We start from the raw sequence: 17,389 nt of genomic DNA, 5'->3' as shown, positions 1-17,389 counted from the left end.
GGGGAAATGCAAATATAGAATGCGGAAGGCAAGGGATACTTCATGTGGATAGACTGAATTCAGTCAGGGTCTATCATTTCTAAAACAGGCATATCTGTGTGAACATGCATGTGTCTATGCAGATGTGTCCATGAACACACGCAGGTCCATATATGCCAGTAAATACAGGAATGCGTGTATACATGTACTATTTCCTAGTTCTTTGTGCTATAAGAGCCAAGAAGCAAAGATACTTCAGTAGGCATGAACCACCTAGCACCCAGATCTTGGTTTCTAATATCAATGTTTACTTAAAAGAGCCAAGATTCCTTGGAAAAATGACATATTCCAGAGCTAAGGTAGGTTAGTATGAGGAAATAAAACTTTCCTCAATACCTCAGTGCTCCTGCTACAAGCCCTAGACGCCTATACTCTTCTATACCATCAGAATGAACTCTATAGCTATTTGTCTAATTAGTTGGTCTGCTCTGGTTCAAAACAGAATTAAATCTCTTATCTCCCCAAGAAGGCAAATGGTTATAGCTCAGACGATATATCTAGGTTAATACAGAGATATACTAAGAGGCCAGGAAACCTGGTGCAAGAGGAAAAAGGTCCAGGAACTTATAGACGTCTCTGGTTTCACATCTGAGCCAGTTTATATTCTAAAGGACTGGAGTAAGAAGGGTTCCCTTTGAGGGAGGGGACAGCTACCTCCTGCCTCTTACAAGTGGTGTGTTGGAGGGAGGGCAGAACTACCCACTTTTTGTCCCTTGCCTATGAAGTACCTTGCTAGTCATGTAGGACAACTAATGTGGCTCTCATTGCATTGCCCTAGAAGTCAGAGCTTGAGCAAGGAAGAACTAGTACGTTCATTATCTGTTGTAAAGTATTAGATCAGAAATCTATCTCTGATCCAGAATACATGTGTATATATACATTCAGCATAAAACTAATAAAGATGAAACATTTAAAACACAACAGATAAGTACAATTAGTTGGACTACCTTGTTATGCCAGAAGATACCGAACTTTAAAAAAAAAATACTAAGGAGGGCATGCATGTCACAGGGAAATAGGGGCCAGCTTCAAGGAACTCCCACCGGCCAAATCTAAGACTATTTGAACGCCAAAGTAATTCAGAACAATGATGAATTACAAACCACTGGAAAAAGAGGAATCCATGAGTTCTTACCAATCATAAATAGAGAAAGGAGAGGAGAGAGGGAGAAGATACATGGAGGAGGAGAAGGGAGGGCTCTCACTCACAGTAGAATTCCAAGTGCCAACCTAATGATGCAGAACAGAGAGAGCTATAGTTAGAAGACTACCATTTTGCAAGCATCAAAGGAAAGACTGGTTCAGGCAAAAGTGAGCCAGGAATGCTAAATATAGGAGGAAATTTTGATGAGGAGCAGAATAGTGGCACAGTGTTAAAGTGTTCAGCCATAGACTATAAGGGAAAGGTAATAGCTATACAGTGGAGAAATCAGACAATACCTTATCCAGGTGATCAGAATTAAAATCAGCTGAAGGGCAGATAGACTTTGGATGCCTCCTGGTGTGATGCTCTTAGGAGGACCCAACATCATGTGTGTGCTTTTCCAGCCAGGAATATATGAACCGAATCTAAGATAGAGAAGGCATCAGAAAAACCTCAAATAATTTATTTTTTTGAAGAAGGACTTCATTCTTCAAAAATGTCAGTGCCTTAAATGAAGAAGAAAGGCTATGGAAATATTCCAGACGAAAGAAGACTGAAGAGGCACAACAACTAAATGCACTACCAGATCATGGACAGGATCCTGTACCAAAATAAATTAATATATGCCATAAAAGACAGTATTAGGTCAATCAGCAAACAAACCTATCTGGAACTCAGATTAAAGTGTATTATCAGTGTAAACATAAAAAGTTGATAACTGTACTTTGATTGCATAAAACAATATTCTCGTTCTTAGGAAACAAAGCCTAAGGTGGTGTATTAACTTAGTCCATTCAGGAACTACTATAATAAAATACCAGAAGCTGAGTGCCTTAAATAGCAGACATTTAGTTCTCGTAGTTCCAGAGGCTGGGAAGTCCAAGGTCAAGGTACCAGCATATCTGGTTCCCCAGTGGGAGCCCACCTCCTGGCTTGCAGATGGCTGCCTTCTCCATGTCCTCATGTAGTAGAGATTTCTCTCTTCTGAGGGAATTAATCCCATCATAGAGGCCCCACCCTCAAGACTTCTTTTTCATCTGGTTATCTTCCAAAGGCCCCATAGCCAAGCACCATTGCACTGGAGGTTAGGGCTTCAACATATAAATTCAGGAGAGACACATTCAGTCTAGAACACTCTGCCCCTGGATCCTCCAAAATCACATCTTTCTCACATGCAAAACAGATGAATTCCACCCAACCTCCTAGATGTCTCAATTCATTCCTACACCAACTCTAAAGTCTGAAGTCTCATGTGAATATTATGCAAATCAGATAAGGGTGAGACAGTTCATCCTGAAGCAAAACTCTTCCCCAGCTGTGAACCTATGAAACCAGAAAAATCATGTACAAAGTACAGTGGTGGGATGGCACAGGATAGACATTCCCATTCCAAAAGGGAGAAATCAGAAGGAAAAAAGAGGTGCCAGGTCCCAAGAAAGTCCAAAACCTAGCAAAGGAAATACCACTAGATGTTAAGGCTTGAGAAGAACCCTCTTTGGTTCAGTGCTGTGCCCTATGGACCCACCAGGGCAGCGGTCCCATCTGTGTGGCTCTGCCAGGCCACAATCACACACCCAGGGCTCTGAGCAGCTACCATCTGGCCTATTAAAACCAAGGCCTCCCTCCCACCTTTGAAACCAAGGATGCAACCTTGATGATTTCTGCATCACCTTTGGGATCATGCTTTTCCTTTCATGAAGAACAATGCCCATTCGCAGCCCAAGAATATAGTTCTGGCTCATAGGACCTAAGAGGCCCACAGCCTTCCTCCACTTGGTCCCGTCTCCTTCAGCTCAAGCTGGCAGAGTTTCTGCTGTGGTGGCTGAGTAGGTCTGTGGTTCACACACTTGCTGATCTCCTTATCAAATGGTTTTGGGGCCACCCCTTCATTTTCTCTTCAGAACAATTTTTTCTTTTTCTTTCTTTTGCCATACAGATATGCCAAGAATTTTCCAAACCTTTAAGCTCTGTTTCATTTTTGCTAAACAATTCCTTTTTTAATTCATTTCTCTCTTCTCACATTTCACTAAATGAAGTCAGGGGAAACCAAGCCAGTCCTTCAACACTTTGCTTGGAAATCACCTCAAGTAAATCATCCAATTTCTTTGCTCACAAGTTCTACCTTCCACAAAACACTAGAACTCAGTTCAGCCAAAATCTCTGCCACTTTCTAACAAGGATCACTCTTTCTCCATTGTTCGAGAACATGTTCCTTATTTCCATCTGAGACCTCACCAGAAGGGCCTCTGTTATCTGCATTTCCTCCAACATTCTGTTTGTGATTATTTACATCTTCTTTTAAAAGATGGAAACTCTCTCTCCCGCCCTCCTCTCCTCTTTTTGAACCCTCACCAGAATTTCCCTTAGTATCTATATTTCTAGCATGCCCTTCAAAACTCCTCCAGCTTCTACCAATTACCCAGTTCCAGAGCCACTCCACATTGTTAGGTTTTTGTAATAGCAAAATTCTACCTCTCGGCACCAAAAACTCTTAGCTCAGGCTGCTATGACAAAATACCATAGACTGGGAGGCTTAAACAACAGACATTTACTTCTCATGGTTCTGGATGATGGGAAGTCCAAGGTCAAGGTGCTAGTAGATTTGGTTCTTAGTGAGGATGCTCGTCTTGACTTGTAAATGGCTGCCTTCCTCACATGGCAGAGATTATGGCGGGGGTGGGGGCCCACACTCAAGACTCCATCTAAATAGATTTGTCTCCCAAAGACCCTATTTCCGGATATAATCACACTGAAGATTAGAGCTTCACTATATGAATGGGGGAGGGCATAAACTTTCTGCCCACACCAAGTATTTAGGGATTGATGTCTACAATATATACAACTTCCTCTCAAATGAAAAAAATATTACAAAGAATGAACAGAGCAGATGATACAGCAATGAGGTAAAACAAAGAAATAGTGAGTGCCTCTGGATAAACAGTATACAGGCATTCTTCCTATTAGACATATTATTGCAACTTTTTTGCAAGTTTTAAAGTACTTCCAAATAACAAGTTCAAAAAAAATTTTTTTAAGAACTTAGAGAAGTTTGGAGGCAGTCCATTGAGTGAGCAGAAGGTTCTCTAGACTATGCTTCATTCAACAAATATTTATTGCATGCCTACCACGTATTGGGCACTGGTCCTGGTACTTGGGTATATACAGTGAACAAAACAGACAAACACATCTCCTCTCGGAGACAGAACATCATGGTGGGAGAGCCAGGCAACAGGTGAGATGGGTAACTCCAAGGAGGGAGTGAGAGGCGTAGACTGGGAAGGTTCCAGAAGAGAGCCAGTGAGGAGTCTGACCCAGCTGTGAGGAGGCCTTCATCCTGTCCAGGCCTGCCATTACCTTCTGTGTTGTGCAGGCCACCTTCTCTTCCCGGGCCTGGGTCATCTTGTTTGGAAAATGAAATGACCCAGTAAGACCCTGAGCTCCACAAGGGCAGGGAGCATGTCTGTCTGTTTTACTGCTATTGTGGGCTGCTCAATTCCAGCTCCCTTCACAGAGGCTGGCACAGGGCAGGTGATCAAGTAAGAACTTCTGGAATGAATTCATGGCTCGTTGATCTTCAAAGTCCTTTTAAGCTCTGTGAATTCCAATACTGCTTGAATCACCCCAAAGGATGTCTCCTATCACATCAGACATCACATCATTTTCTACAGACATTAAAAGGATAATGAGAGAAATACAGTAAATCTTTTACAAGAGGATAATGAGGTAATATTATGAACAACTTCATGCCAATAAATTCAATAACTTAGAAGAAATGAACAAATTTCTTGAAAGATACAAACTTCCAAAGGTTAGTCAAGAAGGAACAGGTAACATGAATAGCCCTAAATCTTTTCCTTTTTTTTTAAAGATTATATTTATTTATTTGACAGAGAGAGTGAGAGAACACAAGCAGAGGGAGAGGCAGGCAGAAGGTGAAGCAGGCTCCCTGCTGAGCAAGGAGCCTGATGTGGGGCTCGATCCCAGGACCCCAGGATCAGGATCTGAGCTGAACCCAGACACTTAACTGACTGAGCCACTCAGAAGCCCCGAATAGCCCTAAATCTATTAAAGAAATTGAGTTTATAGCTAAAAACTTCCCACAAGGTAAATTAGGCTTTACTGGCAAACTCTACAACATGCAAAAAAAAAAAAAAGAAAAGAAAAGAAAGAAAAATACCAACTCTACGCAAACTATTCCAGAAAACTGGCAAACAAACTTTGATCCAAATCCCTCCTCTATCACATCTTTTCTGCCCTCCCCTGAGCAATTCACTCAGACTCTTTGAACTTAGTTATCCTCATATAAAATAGTGGTTGCTGATCACGCTTCACAGCAGTGATCCCAAGATCAAGTGAGATAAGATATGTATGGGCCTCAGACAGAAGAAGTATTAAAGAAGTGGCACCAGCTGTGGTCTCAGGCTAAGCCTCAGTAAGTGATCTGGGAATGTCCCGGTTGAAGTCCAATCAGGACGCCCCGTTGCCACGTACGACATAGGCTTTCTCTCCCTAACCTGGAAGAGGGCTTCTTAGGCAAACCTACCACAGCTTTAAAGGAAATCTTCGCAGGATGGAGACTTACCTCTCCACTAACCACCTGGAAGAAATGCCTAAGGAGGGGCAGCCTCCCAAATCCAAGAGAATTTCAGGGCTCCTCCAAGCTCCCTCTTCTTGATCGCTGCCCCTACCGATCTGGAGATCATACCCATTCTCTCTGAAGTCACAGTCTCCAGCCCCAAAGTGGCCAGCATGGCCTGGAAATCCTGTTCCATTCCTCTGTCTGGCTCCTTCCTCTGCTCGCTTCAGGCCTTCTTTGCTCAAACCTCCTCTACTGAAACCTCACTTCCCCTCAGTCTCCTTACAAAAAAAAAACAAACAAAAACAAAAACAAACAACAACAACTTCTCTACATCCTACTTTTTTGGAGAAAATAGCAGCCCTTTCATCCTTCCACTCCAAATGGCCTCTTGCTACATCTTTCCTAGCCTTCTTCTCTTCTGACTCCCTCCTGTGGGGGGCTTGATTCTCAGCTGGGCTTTGGATCAATCCCTCCACCCCATCACTTAGGTATCATCCCCTCTTTTTAGTATATTCAGTTTCTCCCTCCATCATTTGGTTTCTCCTCATTGACCTAAAAGAAAATGATGGTGGTAAAATATACCTACCATAAAATGTACCATTTCCACCATTTTTAAGTGTACCGCTCAGTGGCATTAAGTGCATCCATGCTGTCATACAACCATTACACCATCCGTCTCTAGAACTTCTTCATTGTCCCAAAACAAAACTTTCTACCTATTAAACAATAATTCCTCGCCACCCCCAGAAACCACCATTCTACACTCTGTCTTTATGAATCTGATGACTCTGGGAAGCTCATGTAAGTGCACCCACACAGCACATGCTCTCTTGTGACTGTCTTCCCAGTGACTTGTAAACTTACTCAGTTCTCTCCAATCTAAAAAAAAAAAAAAAAAAAAAAAAAAAAGAAAAGAAAAGAAAAGAACAGAAACTGGTGCTGGAACTCTTGACTCTCTAGGACTCCCTGCCCTGCTTCTCTTCTGCCCTACAGAGCTAGCCTTTCTGAAAGAACTGTACACATTGGCCTTCCCCACTCACTCCTGACCCTAGGCTCCAATTGGCATCTGGCTTCCCTGCTCTCCCAAACAGCTGCTGACGAAGGTCACCAGTGGCCTCCCTTTGGGCAGAGAGAAAACAATGCTTTTCAGGCCTCACCTCAGTGGGCCTTGGCAGCATTGGACATTGCTGACTACCCTCTCTTTTTGTTTTCATTACCCAAAGCCCCTGCATAGAACTTCTGTCTACACCCTGTCCCTCATGCTTTTATTTGGCCCCACTGTTTCATTGCCTCACATATAAAAATGACTGGCAAAGGGACACCTGTGGCTCAGTGGTTGAGCATCGGCCTTCGCCTCAGGGTGTGATCCCGGGGTCCTGGAATCGAGTCCCACATCAGGCTCCCCCCAGGCAGCCTGCTTCTCCCTCTGCCTGTGTCTCTGCCTCTCTCTCTGTATCTCTCATGAATAAGTAAATAAAATCTTTTTTTTTTTTTTTTAAAAAAAGGCAAATTCTCACCTCCAGCCCAGAGGTCACCATTGAGCTCCAACCCCCTCTGTAGAGCTTCCTACTTGACATCTCTTCACAGGTCTCTATGAGGCAGCTCAGATTAACCCCATCCAGAACCAGAGTTTTTAATCCTACCCTCCTCTCTGACCCTAGCCCACACAACCCAAAACGTCTTCAAGCACTTGCAATCCCAGTGACTTCCAGCTGGTCAACAACACGAGCCAGAAATCCAGTAGCACCTGCAGCCCCTCTCCCTTCACCCCCCGCTGCTGACCCACTAATGCCTCAGGACCACACATGCCAATCCATCTCAAATCCATTCCATTCCATTCTCATGCTTACCCTCATTTCTCCTCTGCTGCAACTGTTAGCATTGCCCTGCAAGAGCCTCCTAACTGTGTCTCTATGCACCGCAGGGCTATCAGATGGATGCCAGCAACCTTTGCAGAGAGCACGTCTGGTCATGCCACAGAGATTAGCCCTGGCTGCAGCACCAGGGCATGGCTCCCCCTCACCTTCAGCCTCAGTGCTCAACACACCCCCACACGTGCTCCCCACCCCCTGGGCCCTTATCTTCCCTTGCCCTGTCCATACATGGCCTCACATAGGCTGTTGTCTCTTTAGGCAAGGCCCTCGCTCTTCTCAACCTCTATACCCACACAGCTGACTCACCTCCTCACGACTCCTGATGTCCCTGACCAGGGAGAGTTTCCTTGAATGGGCTCTGGGAGCACCTTGATCCTGTCCTTTGTAGTTCTCTGTTGCAACCATCTGTCTCTGCATAGCAACTGATCGCAGCCATAGGTGGCAGGTGAAGGCACCCAGCCTTCTGGGCTCACCACTGTATCCCCCAAACCCATCTCAGCGCCGCCCCACATGAATGTAAGAGTAGCTATCATCCACTAATGTATATGCCAGGTACTAGGGGCTCTCCGTGGTCTTCTCGCTTATTCCTCCTAACAACCTTGTGCCATGAAGAAAGTACTACTATTCTCCCCTCCACGCCTGAACAGATGGAGGCATAAGTAACTTATGCACGATCATTTAGCTATTAAGAAGTAGAGCCAGGGTCTCAGCCCTAGGCAGGCTAACTGCAAACCGATGTGCTGACTACTGCATTTCACTCGGTACTGTCCATATTTGTGAAACGGGGAAGGGAGGGATAGAGGGAGGCAAAGGTGGATCTTTGGGTACCACCTTATACAGAAGTAGAGGTCAAGCTATAGGCACTACCTGAGCTCTCCCACTCTAGGATTTCTTTGACTGGGGCATGAGAAGGAAAAGGAGAAAGAAGGGAAAGCTCATCCCACCTTCTCTGCCTGATTTTCTAGACTTGCCAGGTCCAAGCAGCCATGAAGCTCCAGCCTCATCTCCTCTCGAGGGCAACACAAAGCCATCCCCACCCCCTTGCCAGTGAGACCTGTTTGGATGTCTCCTTCATTGCCTATGTATCTCTGTCCTGCCGATACCACTTTTAAGAATGCCTATTACTCTTTCTCCAAATCCTACCCATCTTTCAAAGCCTACTCTGGTGCCACATGCTCCAGAGCTCCATAGTCTCCTGTTCACCAATCTAGTTCTTTTATCCTGCCCTCTTCTAGTTTATAATACAAGTCATATAAAACCCAAATATGAGGTTAAATAATAAATAGGAACTGAAAACGCATAGAGTCTACTGAGGATATTACAGTGACAAAGAGTGACATTATCACCAAGGGATTTGAGAAAGAAAAGAAAACAAAATGGCAGCCACTTGCAAAGAAGTTAAGTTCGTCAATCCCAGTCCCTTCATAGAAAGGTTCCTATGACTGTGGGCCTCAGATGGAAAGTGGGCCATGCAAGAGGCAGCTTCTGCCCAGCTGGTGAGTTCCTGAGGGGCAAACAGCGAAGAGACTGCTGTCTGAGGGAAACAGAAGTAGGGCCTTGTGCCAGAGGGGTGGAGAACTGGAACAGTTCAAAGGGCACTTATGATCACTCCCAGGATGTGCTCCACAGCCACAGAGTCCCAGGCAACGTAGAGTCTACACACTGACATAAAAACGTAAAAACATAAAAACCCCAAGGTTTATGTGCTTACACAGAGAACAACAAACATTGATGGTTGTGAGCAAGGTGAATGTGTTTGTAGACCTCTCACGCTAGTTTTGGTATACGGGTCATCGTTTTGTTTTTTTGTTTTTTGTTTTTGTTTTTGTTTTTTACCACTCATTAAATTTTTTAACAGAACTTTGTGGCAAGAGTATTTCTCAAGTCCCCATTCGTTTTGAGAAATCAGTATGTGCTACCTGGAAATACTTCAGGAAACTAATTCTCTTGCAGAATTCATGAGGGCAATGCAACACTTCTAGTGACATAAAACACATCATCATCTGGTGCTGATGTCTTATGTTACTTGTAAACTATTTTATAGCTTATCAAACACACCCACATTTATTGCTCCCCTTACGTTTCAGAGTATCCCTCACTCTGATATTCTCTGCCATGTTGTCCCTCGTGCAATACTCACATACAACCGGGCAGCTATGGAGACAGCAGAACTCTGCTTTCTCAGGGCACTGGACACCTCTGTTAATGCCATCTGATGCCACTGGTGCTTTTTCATGAACACATCACCACGCTGGGTCTTAGAATGACCTCAGGAAGGTCATGGGACTTAATTTGGCAGTTCTGCTATGCTCCCAGTAGGTGGGTTCTACATTAGGATCTATACTGTGATCCTTCTCTCACTCCAGATCCACACAGAAGAAATTTTACCTGAGAGTTCATCAGGCGAATGGTGGTTTTCGTGCCCACATCTTGTTGGAAACTGGCTGTGGGTGCCCCATTAAACCTCAGGACTGCGTCATGATCATCTATAAACCACAAGGAAAGAGAAAAGAGGTGATGAGCACCAGCAACATGCAGAAACAGAGGAAGGTCTGGAGGGAGAGAGGGCAGGAAGAAGGGGAGGGGCAAGAGAATACTACTTCCTAATCTTTATCCCATCATGATCCCCATCACAAGAGAAAAGGATCATATTTATATGGGGCATTCTGGTACAGTTTGTAGACAGAGATGACCACCCACCTGCCTGGCAAAACCTAACGAGGCTCGTATTGTTGCATCCCTGAAATGCATTCCATGACTCCAGTAGGCCTAGGCACAACAGAAAGGTGAATAGGGCCAGCGTGCTACCTCAGATGTAATCACTATCCCAGTTACCAAAGGAGCAAACCAGATATTCTCTTGGTGTTACCAGTAGGTCACACTTCCACCTCCATCAGAAAAATGAAGACGCTTCCCTAAGCTCAGTGTAACCCACAAGTGCAAAGTCCGCATAGCACTCTGAAAAGCTTGCAATGCTCAGTAAATTGGAGAGATTTACTATGGTATCCAAGACAACTCCCCGAGTGTTCCATTATGAACCTGAGGCCCAGGAAGGCTCACAAACCTGAGTGGTGGTAGAGATGGAACAGAAGGTCAGAGATCGAAACTAAATCCCACATTTTCTATTTTTTTTTGTCAGAAATAGTGTCCTAAATCCAGGCAAAATCAGACAGATTATGTTTTTAAAAATTCCCTGGCTCTAGTTCCCTGTCCCTTGTAGCTGTTTCAGCAGAGATTGGAAGACTTGGAGAATTTTTTCTATTTGGCTTTGACCAATCTTCTGAGGGAGAGGACTAATGACTTTTAAGCTCTATCCCAATCCTGAGCCAACCTCCCATGAGCTCATCCTAACCTTACTTGATTCAAGCAAGTTTAGGGTTCACCACTGCAATCTGCACAAGGTTTGGAGGACAACCCAATTTTCTGTTGTTTTATTTCCCTCCTCGCAGGAAATTTATTTGGAGTGGTTCTTCATCCACAAAGGTGACACCAGAAGGTGAGGGGCTGGGAGGAACTTGGCTCAACACAAAATGATCTGTAAAAACAATGCCCACGGAATTAAGAGATGAAAGCCTCCCTCTTTACTTAAATTCTAACATAGTCTTTAAGCCTCAGGGGACTAGACATATCATCTAGTCACAAAAACAACCCTATCTCCATCCTGGGACAAAACTCATCAAAACGGTTTGAAAATTCCATGAGATGTACATAGTCCAAACTTTATCAGCCTCCAGGGCAGACCCCCTGAACTGCAAATAGGGCAGAAGGCACACCTTTACACAACTCAGATTGCAACACGCTTGTCAGTATCAGCCGCTGGCTTCGAAAATGACTGGCAGTAATCACACCAGAAAAGAAGATCCATCAGAAGCTTCGCTTGGTCAGCTTCTCCATTTCACAGGTGAGCAAATGACTAATCTGAGCATCCCGGTACCCAAACAGGACCAACTCCGACGGAGTCACTGAGAACTGGATAAAAGGATTATTTACAAAGTTGTAGGCAGAATTTAAAGAAATCCACAGGAAACGGCCAATACCCCAGGGTTGGCTGCAGCAGGGGCCACTACTGGCCTGCCCCAGATGTGGCAAGAAGAGTAGAGGCCCGAGCTGAAGAAGGCCACTTGTGCGCAATGGTGGCCCGTAGGGAAACACGGCTATGGGTGATGTCCAGCCAGCGAGGATGGAATCGGTACCCCAACCTCTCTCTCCTCCTTCCCTTGGCTTCTTGGCCTGAGGGAAAAGAAGAGAGAGAGACTCAGAGGCAGAGAGGCACTTGAAAGGGGCCAGACTGTGAGCTGAGAAAGAAGCAGCCTGTGAGCATTCTGCAGTGAGAGAGCTGGTGGGGGGGGTGGAGGGAGTGAGGGACAGACACCCCAACTTCACTCTCTTCCTTCTCAGCTTTGGAGCAGGACTTCTACTGTCTGGTCCCAAATAAAATCCAGAGAGCATGGAAGCCCAAGTGACACAATCCCAAATTTAACCTCTCAGGGCCCAAAGTGAGCCAAAAAAGGGAAGAGCATGGGGCCGAGGGGTAAATGGAGAGCATCCAGCATAGGGGAGGCTTAGGAGCCATCCCTGGTACTGACCATAAGAAAAGAAAAATGTATTTGTTCACTTAACAAATACTGATTAAGCACCTACTCCCGTCAGGCACAGTTCTGGGCACTGGAGACAATGGCTGTAAGCAAGAAAGACAAGGTCCTTGCCCTCAGAGCTCTTGCCATCCACAGCAAGGAGGGAGCCAACAAAGAAGCACAACCAGCTGCACGTGGGACGGTTACAGTCTGTGATTAATACCATGGCACGAATAAACTAGGTGGTGTGACAGAGATCCTGCGGGAATCTCCTGTGGACAGAGGGAGGATTCAGGAGCATGCCTTTGAGCTGAACCCAAAGGAGGACCACCCACGGGGAGGGTCCCGGGAAGCACGTTCCAGCCAGAGGAGGCAGTGTCGTCGGGGCCCCAAGGACAGTAAGGACTTGGCTGGAGACGAGTGAGTGAGGGGAAGAAAAAGAAAAATGCAGCTAAAGAAGCTGGCATGAACCAGGCCGCACAGGGTGTGGAGGCCAGGTACGAAGTCTGGATTTTATTCTAAGGAGAAAAAAATATATATCAGTCAAAGAAGATAACTCTAAAATTGACTACTAAATTGGGCTCCTAAAGAAAGAGGATGGCGGCCTTGTTCACTAAACTATCTTTTGCTATCGGAGGCTGAAGAAGTCCTCAAGTCAGACAGGCCTCTAGGAAATCACCAGCAGAGAAATCCACAGCTACCGGGACCCCCACAAATGAGCCTTTGCCAGGGGGAGGCTGCAGAACACAGCGGCCACCACTGCTGTTGAGCTTAGAATGAGAGGACAGAAAAAGACACAAATTAGAAAATGCGGAAATAAATGCACCACCGTGTGCATGTCTAGAATATTCAACAGAGTCAGCTCCTTAGTAAATTCATCAATACACCAAAATCCACGGTCTGCAGGTATAGTAGCTCTAAATAGCTGGAAATTGGAATGAAAGGAATTTTATCACAATTTAGACCAAGCTTTTTTTAAGATTTTCAAGTTAGCTTCATGAATCAGGTAATCACATTTGGGAGGCTATATTCTGCTCCCGGTTAGGAAAATTAGATATAATACACATCAGGGCTGGACAATTATGGCCTGAAGGCAAAAATCTGGCCTGTTCTCCATTTTGGTTAACAAAGTTTTACTGGAACATAGCCAGGCCCGTTCATTTACTACTGTCTAGTTTGCTTTTGCACTACGACAGCAGAGTGGAGTAGCTGCGAGAGACACTGTATGAACTCAACACCAAAAATATTTGCCGTCCGGCCCTTTACAGGAAGTGTTTGCTGACCCCTGATAGAAGCAATCCTATTTTCTGAGCTATACAATCCAAGGATGTCTTCTCAGACCTCACTCTGCACAGAACCCCATCTGCCCCAAATCTACCCAAACTCTGCTCCCCTTGCCTCCCATCGCAAGGCATACACCTGCTTCTCCCTGTTCCTTCTCTCTGGCCTTCAGAAAGCCTGCCTTCCCTGTTCTTTCCCTTACATCTTGTCCCTTACATCTCTACACTTTCCGTAGGCTTTCTCCTGAGCCCTCTCTCCTGACTACAACTGTTTCCTAGGGACAAATGACCCCTGCCTGAATCTGATCTCCCTGCCCACAACCTCCCCCCCCACCTGACCCTTCCCCCAGAATCAAAAGCCTAACTGCATAGATATCTACTCAGAGAAATCCACAAACACTTCAGATTCAGCCCCTCCCAGACAGCACCTACCCTCCTCCAAAAGCATGCTCCCCTATGATTCGAGATACCCTCCCAAGTTAGAGACTCTGGCTCCCATCTGTCCCTCAAGGTCATTTCTAGTTAAATAATTTCTGTCTCTTCTCAAATCAGACCTGTTCTTTCCACCACCACCACGATCACTGCTCCAGCAGGCCTGGCACTTCTCATCTGGAAGTGGCAATAATCCCTGAGAATAGATCACATAGCACTCCCCCTAGACAAGGGGGTTCAGAGAAATGAGAAATCCCTCCAAAATGCACATGATCTCATCACTAGCTTGCTGAAAACCCTTCTAGGACTCTATGGCTTAAAGAACGAAACCCAGAGTCTTTTCTGTGACCGTCAACATCCTGTGGGGGCTGTCCCTTGCCTATCTTTCTGGCCTGGCTCCTCAGCCCCTTCACCCTACAGGGCCCCCCAACATGCTCTGCATTTTGTCCCAGGCAGCCTTTGCCTCTTGCTTTTGCCTCAACTCAGAGTGTGCTTCTCCTTCCCGTGGGAGAGCAACTAAGCAAGAATATCACGGGATTGCTTTTTTTCACCTGACAAGGGATTCATCACACCAAAAACTTTATTATAAAGCTACAACTGGGGCACCTGCGTGGCTCAGTGGTTTAGCATCTGCCCTCAGCTCAGGGAGTGATCCCTGGGGCCATGGGATTGAGTCCTGCATCAGGCTCCCCGCAGGGAACCTGCTTCTCTCTCTGCCAATGTCTCTGTCTCTGTGTGTCTCTTGTGAATAAATAAAATCTAAAAAATAATAAAATAAATAAAAAATAAAATAAAATAAAATAAAATAAAATAAAAAATAAAATAAAATAAAATAAAATAAAATAAAATAAAATAAAATAAAATAAAAGCTACAACCCCTGCAGGCACAAGAGCAGAGCGAGTGAGCATGCAGGCCTTGGAGTCGAAGGACCCAGTTTCAAGTCCCAGTCCACTATTTATCCATTACATAATCTCTTTGAGCCTCAACAGTCAGCTAGTAAGTTAAAAGGGAACAATAATCATCAGTTAAATGGGAACAATAATCATCGCTACATCACAGGATTACCGAGGAGGATTTGAAAGCAAAACATGCTGGGTGCACAGCAGGTGCACAATAAGCGTTACAATGTTTGAGAAATAGCTTATTGTTTGAAATGAAAACTCAAACAAATCTAAGTCACCTTACATATACATGTAACAAAAATAATTGAAAATGTCTGTGCCCACCACCGTTGGCTGGTTTCAGGGGCTACTGGAGATAACAGTACATTATTACAATCCCTCTGGTAAACTATCTTGCAATGGACGAAAAAAGAGCCATAAAACTTATCTTACTTTGGTCTTCTAGCCCCATGACTGTGGATATTTTCCCTTTGGTCCCTTAAGTTGCCTGCACAAAAACCCTGTCAACAGTACAATTTGTAAGAGCAAACAATTCAAAACCATTCGGTACACTCAATACCCAGCAATAAGCAGAACAAATTCCAGGTAAAGTGGGAAGGCCGTGGGCCTGACACGCTGTCTGATACTCCCAGGCCTTCAGCAAAGAGCTTTCCCCTTTGTCTTCTGAGACCCGCTCTGTGTTGTTGAAAGATCCACAAATGAATAAAAGAATGAATGAACTCCTTAAAACATTTGTTAGACTAAATGCCCAGGGTAATGCCCTAAGAAAAGGGAGGAGGCTGGAAGTCCAACATGCAATGTTTGTTACATCCCAAGAGCAAAGTCTTCCCAGGGTAATTCATACCTGAAATTATAACTGTAGTCTACAGAAAAAAATTATTTTACTGTGTATGTAAGTCACTTGCAAACTTTCATGGAGTGCATAAAGACTGTAGTTCCAATTCATAGAAGTATCAGGCTCTGCCTCAAACTCAGCCAGTTCCAGCCAGGCCGTCAGTGATGAGCTAACACAGAGAGGAGGATCAGTTAGCACCTGGGATATTGGAGACATTACCATTGTAGAGCAAAAGTCAGGAAGAAAGAAAGGAATTTAGTTCCATTATGGGTGAACAAAAAGCAATCACACGGAGCTTCTAGAAAACAAAACCCAGAAGAAATCAAAAAGGCAAACGCCAAAGTTGGGGTGGGGCGGATTATCTTGGCAGCCTTGATTAGTGAGCGCTGCCTATTTGGGGAAGCACAAGATGTGACCTCATCACTTCTTTCTGCTCCAGGGAATCCAATTTGGGTCTACCTTTCTGCCTTTGAGAGCCTGTGGTTTCAGACCATTTTTCCTGGCAGTCTTAAGGAGGGAATAAAAAAGGAGACATATGACCTCACCTGCTCCAGTACCTTCCAGAGCCGGACAGAAGAGCAAGGCTTCCTGTGCTTTTTGCTTCCTTTAGCCTGATTCATTTCACAATAATGGAAAACACAACTAGGGAGCCTTAAGCAAGGCCATTGCTTTGTGCTGTACACATGTTTACAAACATGGACAGACTCTCCATCTTTATGAAACTGTGAGGATTTCAGAAAGAAAGAAAAAAAAGCAAGTTGATATATTCTGACCAGTGGCTTTTAGCCAAGTCACAGAGAACTCTCAGAAAAATCGATGAGAAGCTATGGACTTTCTCTCTGGAACAATGTACGGACGACTTACACACACACACACACACACACACACACTTTATACACACCTAATCCATAGGTATTTTCCACACAATTTTAGGGACTCGTGAACCCCCTAAGTTTGGTCCACAGCCCCCAAGTTAAGAATTCCCACTCTAATTAGTGATTTTCAAACAGAAAGGCTGAAAATTACTCAGACAGCTGAGGCCAAAAGAGGCAATTAGTCCCCGACTAGCCAGTACAAGTACAGAACTTCAGAACCTGAAGATACAGGAGAAATCAGTGCTTCTACTGTTTTCAAGTCAATTATAGAGTTGTGCTTATCACTCAGGGCAGATTTCACTTTTCCAACGGTATCGTCTGTAGAACAGCAATATTATACCCAGAAATGCTGGGTGCGATCGTCTAGGCTCTGGCATGTTGGTTTTCTCTTTTTCTCTTCTCCCTTGACTATATAAGAGCTACTTCATTTTAACTTATTATGGTGATCATGTAAGTAAGACAAAAAGGAAAGAAAAATGTACCTCTTTTACTGGAATAATGTTTATGATTACAAGTGAAATAAGGCATTTTTTATCAACATAAAGGCAACCTTGGCTTATACAACCTCTTCTCGATCATGAATACTGACATCTTTACTACACTCACTACCAATAATAAATATATTTTCCAAAGGGGGGGAAAAAAACAGAGAAAACAGAGAAAAGCAAAGCTGTTCCTATTGATAAGGGCGCTGGGGGCCTGGATGGATCCTCACCCTTTTGGCCGCCCCCTGCTCCCTCTGAGTCCACGAGAAGGCCAGAGGATGCTGCGGGGAGCGCAGCACTAGCTCACGGGACCAGAGTGGGGCCTTGCCAGTCCTGTCCACACACCCAGCTCCATAAGAGGAGTCTTCA

At 44.7% G+C, this 17,389-nt stretch overlaps 1 protein-coding gene across 7 annotated transcripts in view; it reads right to left on the bottom strand.

The window, feature by feature from the left end:
- The window catches only part of ST6GAL1 (ST6 beta-galactoside alpha-2,6-sialyltransferase 1), a 121,056-nt gene that overhangs the window by 12,701 nt on the left and 90,966 nt on the right, over positions 1 to 17,389 (bottom strand). For all 7 annotated transcript variants that reach the window (XM_035710141.2, XM_035710142.2, XM_025451511.3 and 4 more), the window contains one exon: positions 10,025 to 10,122. In XM_035710141.2, coding sequence (XP_035566034.1) covers positions 10,025 to 10,122 — 98 coding nt within the window. The remainder of the gene's footprint in view (positions 1 to 10,024; positions 10,123 to 17,389) is intronic.

This window comes from Canis lupus, chromosome 34 (genome assembly GCF_003254725.2).
Source record: "Canis lupus dingo isolate Sandy chromosome 34, ASM325472v2, whole genome shotgun sequence".
Lineage (NCBI taxonomy): Eukaryota > Metazoa > Chordata > Mammalia > Carnivora > Canidae > Canis > Canis lupus.
The sequence above is the reverse complement of the archived record's forward strand: the minus strand, read 5'-3'. Positions and strand labels throughout refer to the sequence as shown.